At 41.5% G+C, this 19485-nt stretch overlaps 1 protein-coding gene across 1 annotated transcript in view; it reads right to left on the reverse strand.

Moving 5' to 3' along the window:
- Positions 1 to 19485, reverse strand: part of pth3r (parathyroid hormone 3 receptor) — a 102959-nt gene that overhangs the window by 55826 nt on the left and 27648 nt on the right. Inside the window, exon 3 of the mRNA XM_060939512.1 lies at positions 12017 to 12203. Within this exon, the coding sequence (XP_060795495.1) occupies positions 12017 to 12082 (66 nt within the window). The 5' untranslated portion in view covers positions 12083 to 12203. The remainder of the gene's footprint in view (positions 1 to 12016; positions 12204 to 19485) is intronic.

A 19485-nucleotide genomic window follows, 5' to 3' on the forward strand; every position in this document is an offset into this window, starting at 1 on the left:
AGCGCTAACCACTACACCACCGTGCCACCCGAATTAAATAAATGCAATAAAAATTTTTTAGATGGTAGGTATTGTATTTAAAACGGTATGGATGTGCCAGACGCCAAACCATGCATGCAGGGCATTCTCAGCCGAAAGGGATTAATGATCCAAAAGTGGAGTCTGGTCCATTAACACAAGAACTTATTGCCATATTTGTGTTCAGCAAACAAGCAAGTTATTAAAACCAAGACGTACACTCAAAAGAAGTGGCTATAGCAACCACTCAATGGGGATAGATCCTTACACGCTAACAAAGAAGGATTTTTCCTACGAAAGAAAAGTTTACTAGCTAAATTTGACATTAATAGAATAAAATTTGATCATATTGTAGCCGTAACTAAATACAAAGACAATAGTTATGCATAGTATTAATTAACTTAATATGAAGATAATTAGACTTGTCCAGGGTGTACCCCACCTTTCGCCCGTAGTCAGCTGGGATAGGCTCCAGCTTGCCTGCGACCCTGTAGAGCAGGATAAAGCGGCTAGAGATAAAGAGATGAGATGAGATGAAGATAATTAACAGATAATCAACAGAATTTAATGTTTTTTTAAAAGATTGTGTATATTTTTAGTCTTTTGTATTTGTAATTATTTGTATATGTACATACACGACCCCACCAGCTCTGCTGATCAACTTATCATGTTTAAATAAAGTTATTCATTTGTTATAAGTTGGAAAATTATCCATCTGTTGAGTTCCCCGACATCTCAAACTATCTGGTGCTGCAGACATCGTTCTACACGGACAAACAGATGAAAACCTGAAAAAGCATGGAGGAGTACAGCTTTTTATATGTGGCTGGGTTAAAGATCTGGGGATCAGGACACTACAAGATAAATCCTGCATCATTTTTGTCCAGGTAAATAGGAGTTTCTGGGCTTTTTGTATGCATCTTTGCGATGGTTGGTATGATGCTACAAGTTTTGGTATCGGGTGTAAACAAACGACAGCTGCTCAAGTCCCAATCCTCACTGCTCTTCTCTTCCAGCAGGCATCACAGATCCATAGAATTTACCCACAAACGTATTTATTTATAGCTCTCTCTCTCTCTCTCTCTCTCTCTCTCTGTGTGCGAGTGCCCGCGCGTGCGCCCGTGGGTTAAATGCAGAGGAGGAATGTGACAAAATAAAGGCTTGTTCATCTTAATGTACCCACAAATGTATTTATTCCACTTGAAAAGTGTTCAGCAAACCAGCTACCGGATTTGGGACACAACAACATCCTGAACTGTTTAGTATTTGGCTTCAAACTTGAAAAAAATTCGTGGCCCACTAATGGGCCATGGCCCAGTGGTTGACAAACACTGTACTAAAGGACAGAGTAATGATCTAAAAGGGACAGATTAAGGCCCTGTCCACACGGCAATGGATTCAGGTGAATCTGATAAAAATTTTTATCGTTTCGGCCTGGCGTCCACACGGCACCAGCGTTTTGAGTGCCCCAAAATGATATTTTTTGAGAACGGGTTCCAGAGTGGAAAAATCTGGCAACGGCGCCATTGCGAAGTCGTCTGGATGAGTAGAACGGATTTGTTTACGATGACGTCACAACCACATGACTAGAACAAGCAGCACTCTCGCTGTTTTGTATGAACCACTGCATTGCATTCACTTTTGTATACAGCTTTTCTTTTAAATAAACAAGTAACTGAACTATTTCTTGAATTTCTTTTTTTATTGGATAAGACTGCTTTTAAGAATGTTCACACACAATATAAAAAGTCATATAAATTATATAAAAATGCTTTTCAAAATGTTCACACACAATAAGAAAATTAAGTTACATAAAACTATGCACACTAATAAAACTAATTTGTACACACAGAAGGCACGATTTCCTCGCGTAGTCGCAGCCATCTTTTTCTTGTTGTTGTGTGTTCCTGTGAGTGCTTCACGCCGGGTAGAAGAAGGGGTTTATGCGCATGCGTCCTACTTCTTCTATTGTTCTAGTGTCTCCGATGGGACCGTCTTACAGCGCACGTAGAGGTGTGGCATGGTATTGCATCGTTTTCAGCAAGCCTTGCGTTGCCATATGTACCTGATATTTTGCTGATCCGTTACCCATGTGGACGCGATATTTTTTTAAATAAAATCTCGTTGCCGTTGTCGTGTGGATGTAGGCTAAATGTCTACTAAAAGACAGACTAAAGCTCTACTAAAGGACAGATTAAACGTCTACTAAAGGACAGACTAAACATCTCATACAGGACAGATTAAATGTCTACTAAATGACAGACTAAAAATCTAATAAAGGACAGACTAAACATCTATTAAAGGACAAACTAAACATCTAATAAAGGACAGATTAAATGTCTATGAAAAGACAGACTCAAGATCTAATAAAGGACAGATTAAATGCCTATTAAAGAACAAACTAAAACTCTACTAAAGAACAGGTTAAATGTCTACCAAAGGACAGACTAAACAGCTAATAAAGGACAGATTAAATGTCTACTAAATAACAGATTAAATGTTTTCTAAAGGACAGACTAAAGATTTAATAAAAGACAAAACATCTACAAGACATACTAAAGATCTCATAAAGGGACAGATTAAATGTCTACTAAAGGACAGACTAAAGATCTAAAAAGGGGAGCCCTTTCTGCTGTACCATGTTGTGCAACACAGCACATGCCTTCATAATGTGGCAGACTTTTTCAGGTTGGTATAGCAGTCACCCACTTGGTGCATCCAGACAATACCTTCACCATTTAAGCAGGCCAATGGTCTGCTCCACAACTGAAGATGTGAGAGAACAGTGCCTGAGGGGGTAACTACTGTCACCTGCAGGACGTAAGGTTGCTATGATATGATGAGTAAGACACACACACAAGGAATTTTGCAAATAGCTTAATTGATAACTTACCAAGAAGACAGCCATTTCAAACAGCCTGAGTTTCAACTCTATTTCCAACACTGCTGTGTCTCAGAATGGAAAGGAATCATGTTTTGAACATGCTTCATCAAGCAACCACATTGACTAAAGTCACCGTGGCATCACAAATTACATGTACTAGTGCATTTAAACAAGTAGAATATCACAAAGAAGCTCAATTCTTCATAATTGAATTCAAAAATGTAAACTTTCATAGATTCTGTATTCATTACACAAAGTGAAATATTTCAAGCCTTTTTTGCTTTAATTTTGATTATTATGGTTTATAGCTCATGAAAATCAGAACTCTAGTATCTCAAATTATTAGAATATTTCCTACAATCAATCAAAAAAGGATTTACAATACAGAAATGTCCAACTTCTGAAAAGTGTGTTCATTTATACTCAATACTTGGTTACAGCTCCTTTATCATGAATGACTACATCAATGTGGTGTGGCATGGAGGCGATCAGCCTGTGGCACTGCTGAAGTGTTATTGAAGCCCAGGTTGCTTTGATAGAGGCCTTCAGCTCGTCTGTATTTCTAGGTCAGGTGTTTCTCATCTTCCTCTTGACAATACCCCATAGATTCTTTATGGGGTTCAGGTCAGGCGAGTTGACTGGCCAAATCAAGCACAGTAATATCATGGTCAGCAAACCATTTGGTAGTAGTTTTGGCACTGTGGGCAGGTGCTAAGTCCTGCTGGAAAAGGAAATCGGCATCTCCATAAAGCTTGTCAGCAGATAGAAGCATGAAGTATTCTAAAATCTCCTGGTAGATGGCTGTGTTGACTTTGGACTTGATAAAACACAGTGGACCAACACCAGCAGATGACATGGCACCCCAAATCATCACAGACTGTGGAAACTTCACACTGAGCTTCAAACACCTTGAATTCTGTGCCTCTCCACTCTTCCTCCAGACTCTAGGACCTTGATTTCCAAACGAATTGCAAAATTTACTTTCATCTGAAAAGAGGGCTTTGGACCACTGAGCAACAGTCCAGTTCTTTCTTTCCTTAGCCCAAGTAAGACACTTCTGACACTATCTCTGGTTCAGGAGTGGCTTGATATTACAGTAGGAATGCAACAGTTGTAGCCCTTTTCCTGAAGACATTTGTGCATGGTGGCTCTTGATGCACTGACACCAGCCTCAGTCCACTTCTTGTGAAGCTCTCCTAAGTTCTTGAATCAACTTTTCTTGGCAATTCTCTCAAGGCTGTGGTCATCCCTGTTGCTTGTGCACCTTTTCCAGCCATCCTTTTCAGCAATGACCTTCTGTGACTTACCCTCCTTTTGGAGGGTGTTGATGATTGTCTTCTGGACAGCTGTCAAGTCAGAAGTCTTCCCCATGATTGTGGTTGTGTGTACTGAACTGGACCAAGAGATACAAGGTATTTGTTCTGTTTTACTCAAACTCGAAATGAAATATTCTAATATTTTGAGATTTTTTTTTTATTCTTTGTGCTGTAGGCCATAATTATCAATATTAGAATAGAAAAATGCTTGAAACATTTTAGTTTACATGTAATGAGTCTAGAATATATTATATTTTCACTTTTTTAAATAACTGATGGAAAATATTGAACTTTTTCATGATATTCTAATTGTTTGAGATGCGCTAGTACAGTTATTATTGAGCTGGATAATGAAGTATAATCCATGAGAGCAGTGATTTGTTTCTTAAATGTTGCATATGGCTCTACACATGTGTCAAAGCTTCTGTAAATATATGCCCAATTTCCCTCAAAATATTTATTTATAAATATTGATTTCTGCATGGGAGGTTGCATATACATGTGCCACACTGATTTTTGTGTGTACAACCATTTATAAATGATGCCCCAGACATGATGGATTTCCTGCTGAATTTTAGAAACACTTATGGCAGCAAATTTTGCCCCAATTTATAAATGTCATACTGGGAGTTAAACAAAAATCTATCCTACCTCCACATAATCAACACTGCTCTTATAGCAGTACTATTTAAACCTGAAAAGCGCACAACTCTGCTTTCTAGTTACTGGCTTTTATCACTCATCAATACTGACCAGAAATATAATTCATCCTGACCAAACTATTTTGTAAAAGGAAGATATTCATCAACAACACACACAAACTGCATAACGTAATACCATATCTCAAATTTTAAAAATCACGCAAGAGTCTATAATCAGTTGGCACGGTGGTGTAGTGGTTAGCGCTGTCGCCTCATAGCAAGAAGGTCCTGGGTTCGAGCCCCGTGGCCGGCGAGGGCCTTTCTGTGCGGAGTTTGCATGTTCTCCCCATGTCCGCGTGGGTTTCCTCCAGGTGCTCCGGTTTCCCCCACAGTCCAAAGACATGCAGCTTAGGTTAACTGGTGACTCTAAATTGACCATAGGTGTGAATGTGAGTGTGAATGGTTGTCTGTGTCTATGTGTCAGCCCTGTGATGACCTGGTGACTTGTCCAGGGTGTACCCTGCCTTTCACCCATAGTCAGCTGGGATAGGCTCCAGCTTGCCTGCGACCCTGTAGAACAGGATAAAGCAACTAGAGATAATGAGATGAGATGAGATGAGTCTATAATCACTTCTCTACATGCAGAAGAGGCATCAACATTTCCCACAAGCTCTTAGATCTATTCTATCTCAATTTCACACCCCTGTTAAAAACAATTAATGATCTGCAGTAGTAGATGAACCCACCAATCACCTTTATTGGCAGAGTAACAACTATAAAAATGTCGATATTACCCAATGTTAATTATCTGTTCTCAATGATATCAATTCAACCCTCCATCAACTGGTTTAATTTCATTAGACTGAATCACAAACAAGCCCTGCAATAGATTAGTGACTTCCCCAGGGTGTACCCTGCCTCTCGCCCAAAGTCAGCTGGGATTGGTTCCAGTTTTCCCTGCCACCTTGGCAGATAAGCAGTATAGATAATAGATGAATCACAAACAAACTTCACTAGAAAAAGAAGAAACCAATCATCAAACTAGCCACCTCAGAAAAGCAAAGCTCAAGAAGGTTTAGAGGCACCCAATTTGCAAACACATCACTGTGCAAACTAAATGCAATATAACATCAAATGGACCCATCCAGACCAATGATATCTGAACAACCCTTATCACTATGTTACCTGCCGTTTCTCACTCAATAAAACAACACTGCTGCTTCACTAATACTGCAGTCTTAACAGCTTTTCAAGCTTGATGGAAATTATTCAAAATGGAAAGACCACAGTAAAGATCTACTAAAGAACAGACTAAATGTCTACTATAGACCAGACTAAACATCTACTAAATACCAGACTAAGCCCATGTTTACATTAGACCGTATCAGCGGATCATCAGATTAACGTTTTTAAAACGATTAGTGTGCACACTGCAACACCAATACACGATTTGCATGCACACAGCAACACCAATACATGGATATGCTCGGCTCCGCAGGCATCCTGCGCTCCAAATCACTCCGCCCTGAACAGCGAGTGCCCTCTGGAGGGTGCGCACTCCGGCCCTGCGCAGCTCACAGAGCGCGCGAGTGAAGTGCACGAGCCATGATTCAGGACTGAGCCACTGTGTGTGTGATCCCAGCGCATATCACTTACCACTTGCAAGTGGAAGGATGGCAAGCCTAAAGACCATCATAACTACACAATGGGCAGTATTTGCATCAGTATTTGCAGTATTTTCATACTTTTATACTCTTTAATGAAAGGTGATACAAGGCGGAAGTCCGCGCCATTTTTCAGCAGTCGCGTCACATGACCAACGCCAGCGAATCAGGAAGGTGGATGTCACAGTGACATTGTCCAATGACGACGCCAGCTAGAGCTCAGCATAGCGTATCCGCGTATCTCAATGTTTACACAGCACCGGAGCTGACACGATCTGGATTGAATACGTGGACCCTGGCGGATTCCCGTTTCTCGGCGTTTCCAGGTGGTTTAATGTAAACGGACAGTGCATCCGTGAAGAAAACGAGACAGATACGGTCTAATGTAAACTTGGCCTAAATGTCAACTAAAGACCAGACTAAATGTCTACTATAGACCAGACTAAACATTTACGAAAGGACATACTAAACATCTACTGAAGACCAGACTAAACGTCTACTAAAGACCAGACTAAATGTCTATTCAGAGGCAAACAAAATGTCTACTAAAGGCCAGAATAAACATCTACTAAAGACCATGCAAAATGTCTACTCAGAGGCAAACAAAATGTCTACTAAAGACCAGACTAAACATCTACTAAAGATCAGACTAAAGGCCTGTCCACACGGCAACGGATTCAGGTGACTCCGATACAATTGCTTATCGTTTAGGCCTGGCGTCCACACGGCACCGGCGTTTTGGGTGCCCAAAACGCAATCTTTTTGAGAACGGGTTCCAGAGTGGAAAGATCTGGCAACGTTGCCGTTGTGAAGTCGTCTGGATGAGTAAAACGGATTTGTTTACGATGACGTCACAACCACATGACTGTGAGTGCTTCACGCCGGGTAGAAGTGTAACGGATATCACCAGGAAAAAGCCTTACAGAGCACTAGTGAGAGTGAAACACGAGCTTGGATATTATTATTATTATTATTATTATTATGTTCAGTGTTAGTTCACAGTAGTAATGCAAGAAGCAGAATAGTGACAGTAATAGTGAAGCAAAAACATGCAATTGTACAAACACTGCAGCTCTACAGCAAAATATTCATTTATGAAATGGTCTGATTCTTAACACCAGTAGTGCCAATGATCTTCTCATTGCGATGCGAGTTGTCAACAAATCCTATAACTTGGTTCATGAAACGCGCTTACAAAATATTTTCACTGTGAATATTTATTGTGTAATGGTGCAAAGTGAGAGAGAGAGAGTCAATCCCGCCAGCAAAAATAGAGAAAAAAAGAGCAATCTCACCTCTTCAGATGTGGGTTTAAGTCCTACAATACATTCCTCAAAAAGGGCGTAGAGGAGCAAATTAATCATTATTTAATTAGCATTCAATTTATTCCGGACCATTAAAGACACCGCCTTCCGTGTAGAATCATAGGTCATCCTCGCCGCCATTTTGGAGAGGTCAAAGCGGAGAATAAAGATTAGCTGCGTTTAACTGTACCAACAGGTTTGCCATCCAAACGAGATCACATGGGATTACCTTTCACAGGTGAGACTGGAAAAATACTTTTCATTGTATTTGGTCATTATAATGTAATTTTACAAACAGATTTTCCTGACTTTGTGGCTAATATGCATCCTTACTTCTTCTATTGTTCTGGTGTCTCCGAAGGGACCGTCTTACAGCGCCCCTAGAGGTGTGGCATGTGTATTGCATCATTTTCAGCAAGCGTTGCGTTGCCATATGGACCTGATATTTTACTGATTGTTGCCCATTTGGACGCGATATATTTTTAAATAACATCTCGTTGCCGTTGTCGTGTGGATGTAGCCTAAATGTCTACTCAGAGGCAAACAAAATGTCTACTAAAGGCCAAACTAAACATCTACTAAAGACCATACAAAATGTCTACTATAGACCAGACTAAACATTTATGAAAGGACAGACTAAATATCTACTGAAGACCAGACTAAAGGTCTATTCAGAGGCAAACAAAATGTTTACTAAAGGCCAAACTAAACATCTACTAAAGACCATACAAAATGTCTACTATAGACCAGACTCAACATTTACAAAAGGAAAGACTAAATATCTACTGAAGACCAGACTAAAGGTCTATTCAGAGGCAAATAAAATGTCTACTAAACGACAGACTAAATGTTTACTCAGAGGCAAACAAAATGTCTAATAAAGGCCAAACTAAACATCTACTAAAGACCATACAAAATGTCTACTCAGAGGCAAACAAAATGTCTACTAAAGATCAGACTAAATGTCTACTAAAGACCAGAATAAATGTCTACTCACAGTCAAACAAAAGTAAAGGGCAGACTAAATAGCTCCTAATGTACAGACTAAATGTCTACTGAAGGACAGACTAAGCATCTACTAAAGACCAGACTAAACGTCTACTAAAGACCAGACTGAATGTCTACTCACAGGCAAACAAAACATCTACTAAAGGGCAGACTAAACATCTACTAATGACCAGACTAAACATCTCCAAAAGGCCAGTCGAAATGTTTACTAAAGGTAGCAGAGACTTAATATACAGTGTAAAGAAATCATTCACTCTGTCGTTAATCTAATTTGCAGTTTATTGCTGAAGCTCTGTTTGAATCATGGGGTTACGATGAAAGTTGGGGTAATTGACTTTCCATTGTTCTCCACTAGAGAGTGATTTTCTGCTCCACTGAACAGAGACAACATGCATGCGGACAGCAATATCAAAGGGAGATCAGGCCCTCCTAGCATCCAGCACAGGAAGAGGTTTAGATCGCTGTCATACTGTAGGTATCATGATATCTGAACAACCCTTGGTATCAATCTATCCCACACCAGACCAACAACACACCAGTAAGACATGCCAACATAAAATAAGATAGACTCCACTCGTATGTACTGTATAGCAAAATGCTGTTTTTGCAGATAGCAGTACCCTACTTTATGCTGAGAGTTTACTAAAGGTGATGACACCTGTGGGCCATTTCTAAATCTGTATTTCTTCAAGGTACAATTAAAACATTCTGAGACCATTCTTCTTGCGAATGAACAGTGTGTGGCAAGGTCATGTGTGTGAAGCAGGAATGAGCAGTAACTCTTGTGAGTCAGTATGCTGCATGACATCGCTCTGTCAACATGTGTTATACATGTATGTGATAACGTTGCGTTTTTACTAAGGGCCACAGAGCGAACATCAAATTCTGTGTCAAATTCGGAGAATCAGCGACAGAGACCTTGGAAATGTTTCAGCAAGCCTACGGCAATGTGAGGTGTATGAGTGGCATTCATGTGTCAAGACGGGCAGAACATCGTCCTCCAGTGGCATCATGCCTTTCTTGAAATGTGTTCTTCTCTTGTCCCACCCAGATGCCTGACTTCTCCATATGATAACTGGATGATCTTTCAAGGGGGCTGAACTTCATAACCAACTACCAATCATTAAAAAGGTAATAAATGTGATTGACATATGGGATAAACATGTTGGCACTAGTCAGACTTGTCTGACAGAGAGCTCAGAGCTGCCATAGGGGTCAGTAGCATAATCCATAAGAGTTTTACATAACTTGATATTATAATTTTTGCAATTTGGAAATAAATTGTAAGTATAATGTTATATAATGTAATGCATTCACTCTGGAAATATATTGCTTATTTATAGGTGTAGCTATCTATCCCTGGCTTCTTCTGTGAAATTTAGGATGCTAAATACAGCATGGGGTGGCATGGTGGTGTAGTGGTTAGCACTGTTGCCTCACAGCAAGAAGGTCCGGGTTCGAGCCCTGTGGCCGGCGAGGGACCTTTCTGTGTGGAGTTTGCATGTTCTCCCCATGTCTGTGTGGGTTTCCTCCGGGTGCTCCGGTTTCCCCCACAGTCCAAAGACATGCAGGTTAGATTAACTGGTGACTCTAAATTGACCGTAGGTGTGAATGTGAGTGTGAATGGTTGTCTGTGTCTATGTGTCAGCCCTGTGATGACCTGGCGACTCGTCCAGGGTGTACCCTGCCTTTCGCCCGTAGTCAGCTGGGATAGGCTCCAGCTTGCCTGCGACCCTGTAGAACAGGATAAAGTGGCTAGAGATAATGAGATGAATACAGCATGACATAGCAAACACTACAAAAGCTACCTGATTTTGGAAAGGATATGCACTTACTGTATGAGCAGAGGCTGAGAATTAAACAGGAGCAGAGCATTTTTTAACATAGTTACTGGGAGACCAAATGGTCTCCCAGTGGCCAGATTTGGTATCCTAGTCAATGCCAAACCAGCTTCACTGGGAGACCAAATTTTAAACCAAGTTATGTCTTATCATTTGGTTCAATCAGTTGCAATTAATTAACCAAGTACCATGTAATATACATTTAACAAGGAAAACAAAGATCTATGTTATAAGATATACACACAAGATCATGTTGGTTAAGAAAAACAAAACTAAAATCTGGTTACTGAGATGGCTGATGTCAGAATCCGATGTCATTACTGTGTAACTTTGAGTGTCTTTGACATAACATTTGTGCTTGGTAATTGCTCTTGATAGCTGTGTAGTCACTGTAATGTGTTTGTCTGTATGGTGATTGGTGAACCATTTTGCATCACAGAATATGCCGCAGCGGTGCAGCCGCATGGACTCTGGGGCCTGTGATTGTATTGCCCAGACCAGTTAGTCTCCTAGTGGAAAATCCTTAAAAATGCTCTGAACAGGAGGCCAAAAAAAATTGATTTAATTTCAATGTCAGGTAGCAAAAGCAGGCTCTTTAAGATTTCTTGGTACAGGGGAATAAAGGGAACAATTTTGACTTCCTCTGTGATCTTATCAAGGACAGTGGTTACAATCAGAGCAACTGTATGGAATGGGATGTCCATGTGGGGGGGAAAGCACAGCTGTCTGTTATTAAAGTACATATCTGTATACTGTACTGTACTTCACAGCTGTGGTTTGGTTCCAAAACCAAAAGCCACCATGGGAACAGAACAGATTCATTTTCTGATCCACACTTTTTTTCTTTTTTTTTTTGAGACGCGTCTCAGTGTCTTAAATATGCAGTACACTTAAGACATTTCGATTTCTTTTCGTGAATGTAATGTCTTTCATGTGTGTTCAGGAATCAGCTTTCTTTCAAACGCAGGTTAAAAGCTGAAACAATCCAGTAAAATAATGAAAGGTGTATCAACTTATAAATTCTTCTGTCTCACTGTCTCTCTGTCTTGTTTCTCTCACTGTTTGTCTTTACCTTTCTGTCATTCTCTGTCTAGGTCTGTCTTATTTATATGGTTTTCTTTTTTTTTTGAAGGACTCACACAAATATGACAAAATATCAAAAAAGCAAAACGATGACTTTGACAGAAAACTTTGCACGTGTAATAATCACAAGATTCACTTCAGAAACATATACATTTGGATTTTAGGCACATCATACTGTGTGTTTAGGATGGAGCCACAGGTGAAATGCTCGTGACGTATGGTGATATCCAGGACCGAGCTGAAGGTCAGTTACTCACCAGTGCCTTCGCTGTCATTAACACACTGAAGAGCACGAATGCTGTAGAAAACTCCATCAGCCCCATGCTTCCTGGGTCTTCAGCCTCGCCTGGTTCTCCGTCTGAAGCACATTTCTTGGTGGAGAACAGTGAGGTGTACTCCAGGTGCTCAGATGTGTTCGTCCATCATGAAGACATCACCAGTTCTCTGCAGTGCCCACACACAAGAACAGAGTCGGAATCTAATGGGAGTCGCAGGTTCTCGCACTACAGAAGAGCAACGGTCATGTCCCTGCTGATCTCCTGCTTCACAGCTCAGTGTGTGTGTGAGTGAGTGTGTGAGAGAGAGAGATGGACCTTCTGCCCCCTGTTAACCCCTCACTGCCTGGCAAAGAAAGCTCTCTTTCTTTTTCTCTCTCTTTGTGTTTCTGTCTTTCTATCTCTGTCTATTTTTTCTCTCTTTCTGTCTCTTGCTTTCTGTTTCTGCATCTCTCATTGTCTTAGTCTCTGCTTCTTTCTTTCTTTTTCTCTCTCAACCACTCTCATTTTAAAAATAGTTGATTCTCTCAAAAACAAGTGGTAAAATTATTGCCACCACATAGACCATTTTAATTAGACAGAAATGATCCTCTTTTTTTTTTTTTGCCTTTGACCATGTTTTGTTTCTCGAGGTATAAATATGAGGTTGCAGAAACAAAATCCCTTCATCACTTATCACAGATCAGCTAATGGATATAAAAATACATCAACAGTTAAAATATGATTTAAAACATTTTGGGGCCATTATTTAAAAAAAAAAATCTGTCAGGAACCTTTCAGTTTCTTCTTTGGAATGTGTTTCATCTGAGTAGTTGTTTGTTTGTTTGTTTGTTTGTTTGTTTGTTTGTTTGGGTGCTATAATTGATTTTTCATATCTTACTTTTACAAATAACCTGAAAAGTATGTCGAGCATTAAAAAAATGTTTATGCTGAAAATTGTCTTGGAGTCCAGAATTGTGTGTGTGTGTGTGTGTGTGAGAGAGAGAGAGAGAGAGAGAGAGAGAGAGAGAGAGAGAGAGAGAGATAGACCTTCTGCCCCTGTTAACCCCTCACTGCCTGGCAAAGAAATCTCTCTCTCTCTCTCTCTGTCTGTTTCTGTCTCTCTAGTTTTCTCTCTTTCTATCTCTTTTCTTTCTCTCATTCTGTCTTAGTTTCTGCTTCTTTCTTTCTTTCTTTCTTTCTTTCTCTCTCAACCATTCTCATTTTAAAAATAGTTGACTCTCAAAAACAAGTGGTAAAATTATTGGCACCCCATAGACCATTTTAATTAGACAGAAATGATTCCTTTTTTTTTTGCCTTTGACCATGTTTTGTTTCTCAAAGTATAAATATGAGGTTGCAGACACAAAATCCCTTCGTCACTCATCACAGATCAGCTAATGGATATAAAAAATTCATTAACAGTTAAAATATGATTTAAAAACATTTTGGGCCCATTATAAAAAAAAAAGTTTGTGTCAGGAACCTGTCAAGTCAAGTCAAGTTTATTTTTATAGCACTTTTAACAATAGACCTTGTCGCAAAGCAGCTTTACAGAATTTTAGTGACTTTAAACATGAGCTAATTTTATCCCTAATCTATCCCCAGTGAGCAAGCCTGTGGCGATGGCGGCAAGGAAAAACTCCCTCAGACAACATGAGGAAGAAACCTTGAGAGAAACCGGACTCAAAAGGGAACCCATCCTCATTTGGGTGATAACAGATGGCGTGATTATAACATTTTTAACAGTTTTAATATGAAGTCTTTTTTGTTGATTTTATAAACTGTTTATTGATGGAAACTTGAGTGCAAAACTGTTCATGACAACTGCAGTCCTAAAGTTAGCAAGTCAACTGTAGTCCTCAGCCATAAAAGCATTACTGTAAGAGTCCAAAGTGTCTTCCAAGTGTGACTTTCAACTGTTCATATGGGGCCGTCCTCAACAGGAGGTGATGTGATGAGACTCCAGCCAGACATCGGGCATCAGGATGGATCAGGCAGGTCTGAGGAGCAGAAGAGGTCAGCATCTCTTTCAGTTTCTTCTTTGGAATGTGTTTCATCTGAGTAGTTTGTTTGTTGTGCTATAATTGATTTTTCATATCTTACTTTTACAAATAACCTGAAAAGTATGTCAAACATTAAAAAAATGCTTATGCCGAAAATTTGAAAATTGTCTTAGAGTCCAGAATTTTGTGAGTGTGTGTGTGTGTGTGTGTGTGTGTGTGTGTATTTGGATGGGCCTCCTAATTATTTCATAGACACGCCCACAATGCCCCTTCATACTGTCCATATGTCAGTCTGTCCGGAAAGAAAAAAAATGGTGAAATCAGCAAAATGTGTGCTTGAAAGTGATGTCATAAAAGTCCTTGCTAATGCTTGCTCTAGTAAGCATGCTAACTCCAGGGGTGGAGCTTTGTGTACATAGGCCGGAATGGGGAACTGTGCTCAAAGAAGAAATAAAAATCATTCAGATGTTCTTGAACCCACTTGTCTACCCATTTGAGAATCTAATCATGACTGAATTAGATTAGATTAGATTAGATTAGATTAGATTAGATTAGATTAGATTAGATTTGCCATTTGTGCATAAACCAACAGTTCAGCCACATTGGAATTTTTGTGCAGGGCTCTCTCAGAGTCAACAGTTTAGGAAATAAAACACTATTTATATATTTTTTTTTAAATGTTAGGAAATAGAACATTATAATAAAAATATAAAATATAAAGCACTATACAAAAAGGTGGTAATATTTACAAAATTAGAAAAAATACAAGTATTAAATAAAAGGAGAGGGCAAATGTTAAATAACAGTAATATAATAATAATAATAATAATAATAATAATAATAAATCTTACCAAATGCTCCTTTTATTCTGAATCTCATCGTTACACTTTATTTAGGACGATTATATAATGACGTGAGACCATTTTAGGAGGTTGGTGTAACTCAATGTGGGGAATCTGTGTTAAAAACATACAATATTACCTTGAATATTACAATACACAGATATCTATCTGTCCATCTATCTATCAACCTACAGTTGCAGTCAGAATTTTACAAACATGGACATGAACATCATTGTCAGTAAGGGCGTTGAGAGCAACAGCTCTAACCAAACTACAAACATGGCTTCTTAGAGCTACAACACCCATGAACCACAGCGCTCCCTGTGACCAGCTTATTGAGGTATTTCACTCACGTGACCAAGTCATGTGATGCTGCCATTTTGGACGGCATGGCTCGAATCAGTTTGAATGCGAGGAAGGCGACAAACGAAAAACATAAAAGAAAAAGGAGTGAGATGCAGAAAACACCTTCACTATCCAGCGACGTAGGGCATTTACAGGGCGAGCAGAGGGAGAGGTATTTGCAAAAATTGAGGTTAGCAGGCTTAGAGAACGACGTTTACCTGCTTCCACCAGGATTGTTCACTGACATATGGAAGTACACGAAGCCCTCGTCTTTACCTGACTTTGGCCCACATGATCTGTATACCTATGTCGTTAAAAACCCATCGCCATACACAGGTATTGATCTGAAAGCGTATAAGAGTTTGGATACCTACAGATATTTTGTGTCAGGCTGGGTAACATGCCTACATCAGCGGGTCGTCCCTGGAGCCGGTGGTTGCCATCTTATTACAGCTAAGGTTTGTTCACATTTTCATTTACTTTCGGTCCTCAGGATAAACAAAATGTTATTAAATGTCATTGAAATAACTTCTTAGTCTGTTGAGACATGGCCCGTTATAAATTTGCTGTTACCAGGCAATGATGAAGAACTGTATTATTAGGGTCGGTGTAGTTGTAGCAGTGTATTAGCAACTAGCTGTTAGCACTAGCTAATGTCAACAACATCATAGCTAGTATGTTACTGTAGCAATGTTTACGTTCAGTCATTTGGATGACTGTTAAAACCTTTCAGTCTCAAGTTTTTCCTTTACTGGATTTACTAGTTTACTGAGCTAGCGCGCTCGGGCAAGCTGGGAGCTAGCGCGCACGCTAGCCTGCCGGCCAGCCGGCCGGCACGCACTAGCTCAGTAAACTAGTAAATCCAGTAAAGGAAAAACTTGAGACTGAAAGGTTTTAACAGTCATCCAAATGACTGAACGTAAACATTGCTACAGTAACATACTAGCTACTGTTGTTGACATTAGCTAGCTTGACGTTCAAAATGGCGGACACCGGGGCATCACGTGACCCTGTGACGTCAGGTGAAATACCTCAATTGAGTACAGCTGTTTCTCATTCACGCACAATCAGCCACACTACTTAAAGGAGATATGCAAAACCATGGCCTCACTTTTTGTTTATAAATGCCTTGAGACCTCAAGAATGGCACAGGAATAGTTTTAAGTGAAAACTTGTAGAAAACTACAAGGAAAGGAAAGTAAGTTCAGTTGCACCAGTTCTCCCAGAGTGTGAGCTGAGCAGTAATGGCAGAGTAGTACTCAGTATGGAGAAAATGGAGAATGAGTGGACCATTCATCAGATTTCTCCACTGAATATGCTTTTTTTCCCCTGCTGGATATGCTTGCCTCAGCAGCAATATCTCGCCCTTATGTGGAAGAAGCGAATGAACAAAGAACTGAACGAAGAACTGAAAGTCACATTGTTTCAAAACAATCGACCACAGGATCAGCCTTCAAGAAGCGAGAACACAGAGGGGTAAGATGCGACTCTCATTTGTTTACCTGCATTTAGATTAATACATGTAACTTGTATTGTGTGTTTAAGTTACCAGTAAAAGATTATTTAATTTGCTTCAGAATGTGATTGTCTCAGTTCATCTGGTTATTTAATTAGCCTTTTACTTTTTATCAGTGAAAATGGGGTGGCACGGTGGTGTAGTGGTTAGCGCTGTTGCCTCACAGCAAGAAGGTCCGGGTTCGAGCCCCGTGGCCGGCGAGGGCCTTTCTGTGTGGGGTTTGCATGTTCTCCCTGTGTCCACGTGGGTTTCCTCTGGGTGCTCTGGTTTCCCCCACAGTCCAAAGACATGCAGGTTAGGTTAACTGGTGACTCTAAATTGACCGTAAATGTGAGTGTGACTGGTTGTCTGTGTCTATGTGTCAGCCCTGTGATGACCTGGCAACTTGTTCAGGGTGTACCCCGCCTTTCACCCGTAGTCAGCTGGGATAGGCTCCAGCTTGCCTGCGACCCTGTAGAACAGGATAAAGCGGCTAGAGATGATATCAGTGAAAATGCATGCATGTACAAGTATGTTGCATAAGTTATAATGCCTTGTAGTGAATCCCTGATGTGGGTGGAGTACTGAAGCACAGCAGGCGGGAACTGAAGTTCGTGCAAACTTTATTTTTAGAGATATGTATATAGCTTTCCAGCTTCACTCACTCCCACACACACATATGCATTCTGGTCGGGAGCCAGCTCTTCTCTGCTTTCCCCCTCCTTTTATGCTCCATCCCTGCAACAAGCGCACACACACACACACACACACATACATACATTAATTGACACCAGGTGTAATGACTTAGCCACTTACCTTCCCTGACCCCGCCCTCCATTCACAAACTGCTGCTTGGCCACGCCCCCATTGCCACATACTCCTACCGCCCGACTCAAGCCAGGGAGCCGTCCGGCCTGAAGCAGACTCTCCCCCCCCGGATGGGACAGGAAGTCCGCCACCACCATCTGTGCCCCCGGCCTGTGGATCACCTCAAACTTAAATGGCTGGAGGGCAAGATACCAACAGGTGATCCATGCATTGGCATCCTTCATGCAGTGGAGCCACTGGAGGGGGGCGTGGTCCAAACGGAGAGTGAAAGGGCGCCCCAGCAGGTAGTATCGGAGGGCGAGGACCACCCAGTTGATGGCAAGATACTCTTTCTTGATGGTGCTGTACTTGCTTTCACGCATCAAGAGTTTAGAACTGATGTACAGCACGGAGCCCTCCTCACCCTCCACCTTCTGGGACAAAACAGCCCCCAGCCCTCTGTCCGATGCATCAGTCTGCAAAATAAAGAGGAGAGAGAAGTCAGGGGAGTGCAAGAGTGGCCCCACACACAGTGCAGCTTTTACCTCTGAGAAAGCCTGTTGGCACTGCTCTGTCCACTGGACAGGATCTGGAGCCCCCTTTTTAGTGAGGTCGGTTAACGGGCTGGTGACATCCGAATAATTAGGTATAAGCCTACGATCATAGCCAACCAGCCCCAGGAACTGTCTCACCTCCTTTTTGGTCTTGGGCCTTGAGCAGGCCGCAATCGCTGCAGTCTTGTTAATTTGGGGACGCACCTGCCCATGACCCAAGTGGAACCCCAGATACCGTACTTCCACCCACCCAATTGCACACTTTTTTGGGTTAGCTATGAGGCCCACATGCCTCAGCGACTTTAGAACGGCCCTCAGATGTTCCAAGTGCTGCAGCCAATCATGGCTGTAGATTATTATATCATTGAGATATGTGGCCGCGTAGGCAGCGTGAGGGCGGAGGGCCCTGTCCATGAGCCGCTGGAACGTAGCGGGTGCCCCAAATAACCCAAAAGGGAGCGTGACAAATTGGTGTAATCCAAACGGTGTGGAAAAGGCCATTTTCTCTTGGCATAGAGGAGTCAAGGGGATCTGCCAATATCCCTTTGTTAGAGCCAGTGTCGAATAAAAGCGAGCAGTGCCTAACCAGTCAAGCAACTCATCAATGCGAGGCATTGGGTATGCATCAAATTTAGACACTCCGTTGACCTTTCTATAGTCCACACAGAACCGGACCGACCAGTCGGTCTTGGGAACCAGGACCACTGGGCTGCTCCAGTCACTGTGGGACTCCTCGATTATGCCCATTTCGAGCATGGCCTTGAGTTCGTCCCGAACCACCTTTTTCTTGTGTTCGGGCAAGCAGTAAGGGCGGCTACGCACTACCACCCCTGGGGGCGTTTCAATGTGGTGCTCTATGAGGTGGATGCGACCGGGAAGGGGTGAGAACACGTCGGAAAATTCCTTTTGCAACTTGACCACCTCTGTGAGTTGGACCAGTGAGAGGTGGTCTCCATAAGGAACTGGAGTGGTTCAGATGTTATCTTTTTTGCCTCCGGCCCCAGCTCTACTTTCTCCGGGACTACCAACACCAACGCCACACAGACCCCCTCATTCCAGTGTTTTAAAAGGTTGAGGTGGTAGATTTGCAATGCTCCGCCCCTATCCATTTGCCTCACCTCATAGTCAACGTCCACGACTCGCCGTGTGACCTCGAAGGGCCCTTGCCACTTGGCGACTAATTTAGAACTAGACTTGGGCAATAATACGAGCACTTTGTCTCTCGGCATGAACTCTGTAAGGTGCGTGCCCCTGTCATACAGCCAGATTTGACGTTCTTGTGCCTGCCGCAAATTCTCCTGGGTTAGGTGGTGAGTGTGTGGAGTTTTGTGCGCAAGTCAAGAATGTACTGAATTTCGTTTTTGCTAGGCGAAGGTCCCTCCTCCCAGTTTTCTCATAGCATGTCCAAAATGCCACATGGCTT

Source organism: Neoarius graeffei, chromosome 14, assembly GCF_027579695.1.
Source record: "Neoarius graeffei isolate fNeoGra1 chromosome 14, fNeoGra1.pri, whole genome shotgun sequence".
Classification (NCBI taxonomy): domain Eukaryota; kingdom Metazoa; phylum Chordata; class Actinopteri; order Siluriformes; family Ariidae; genus Neoarius; species Neoarius graeffei.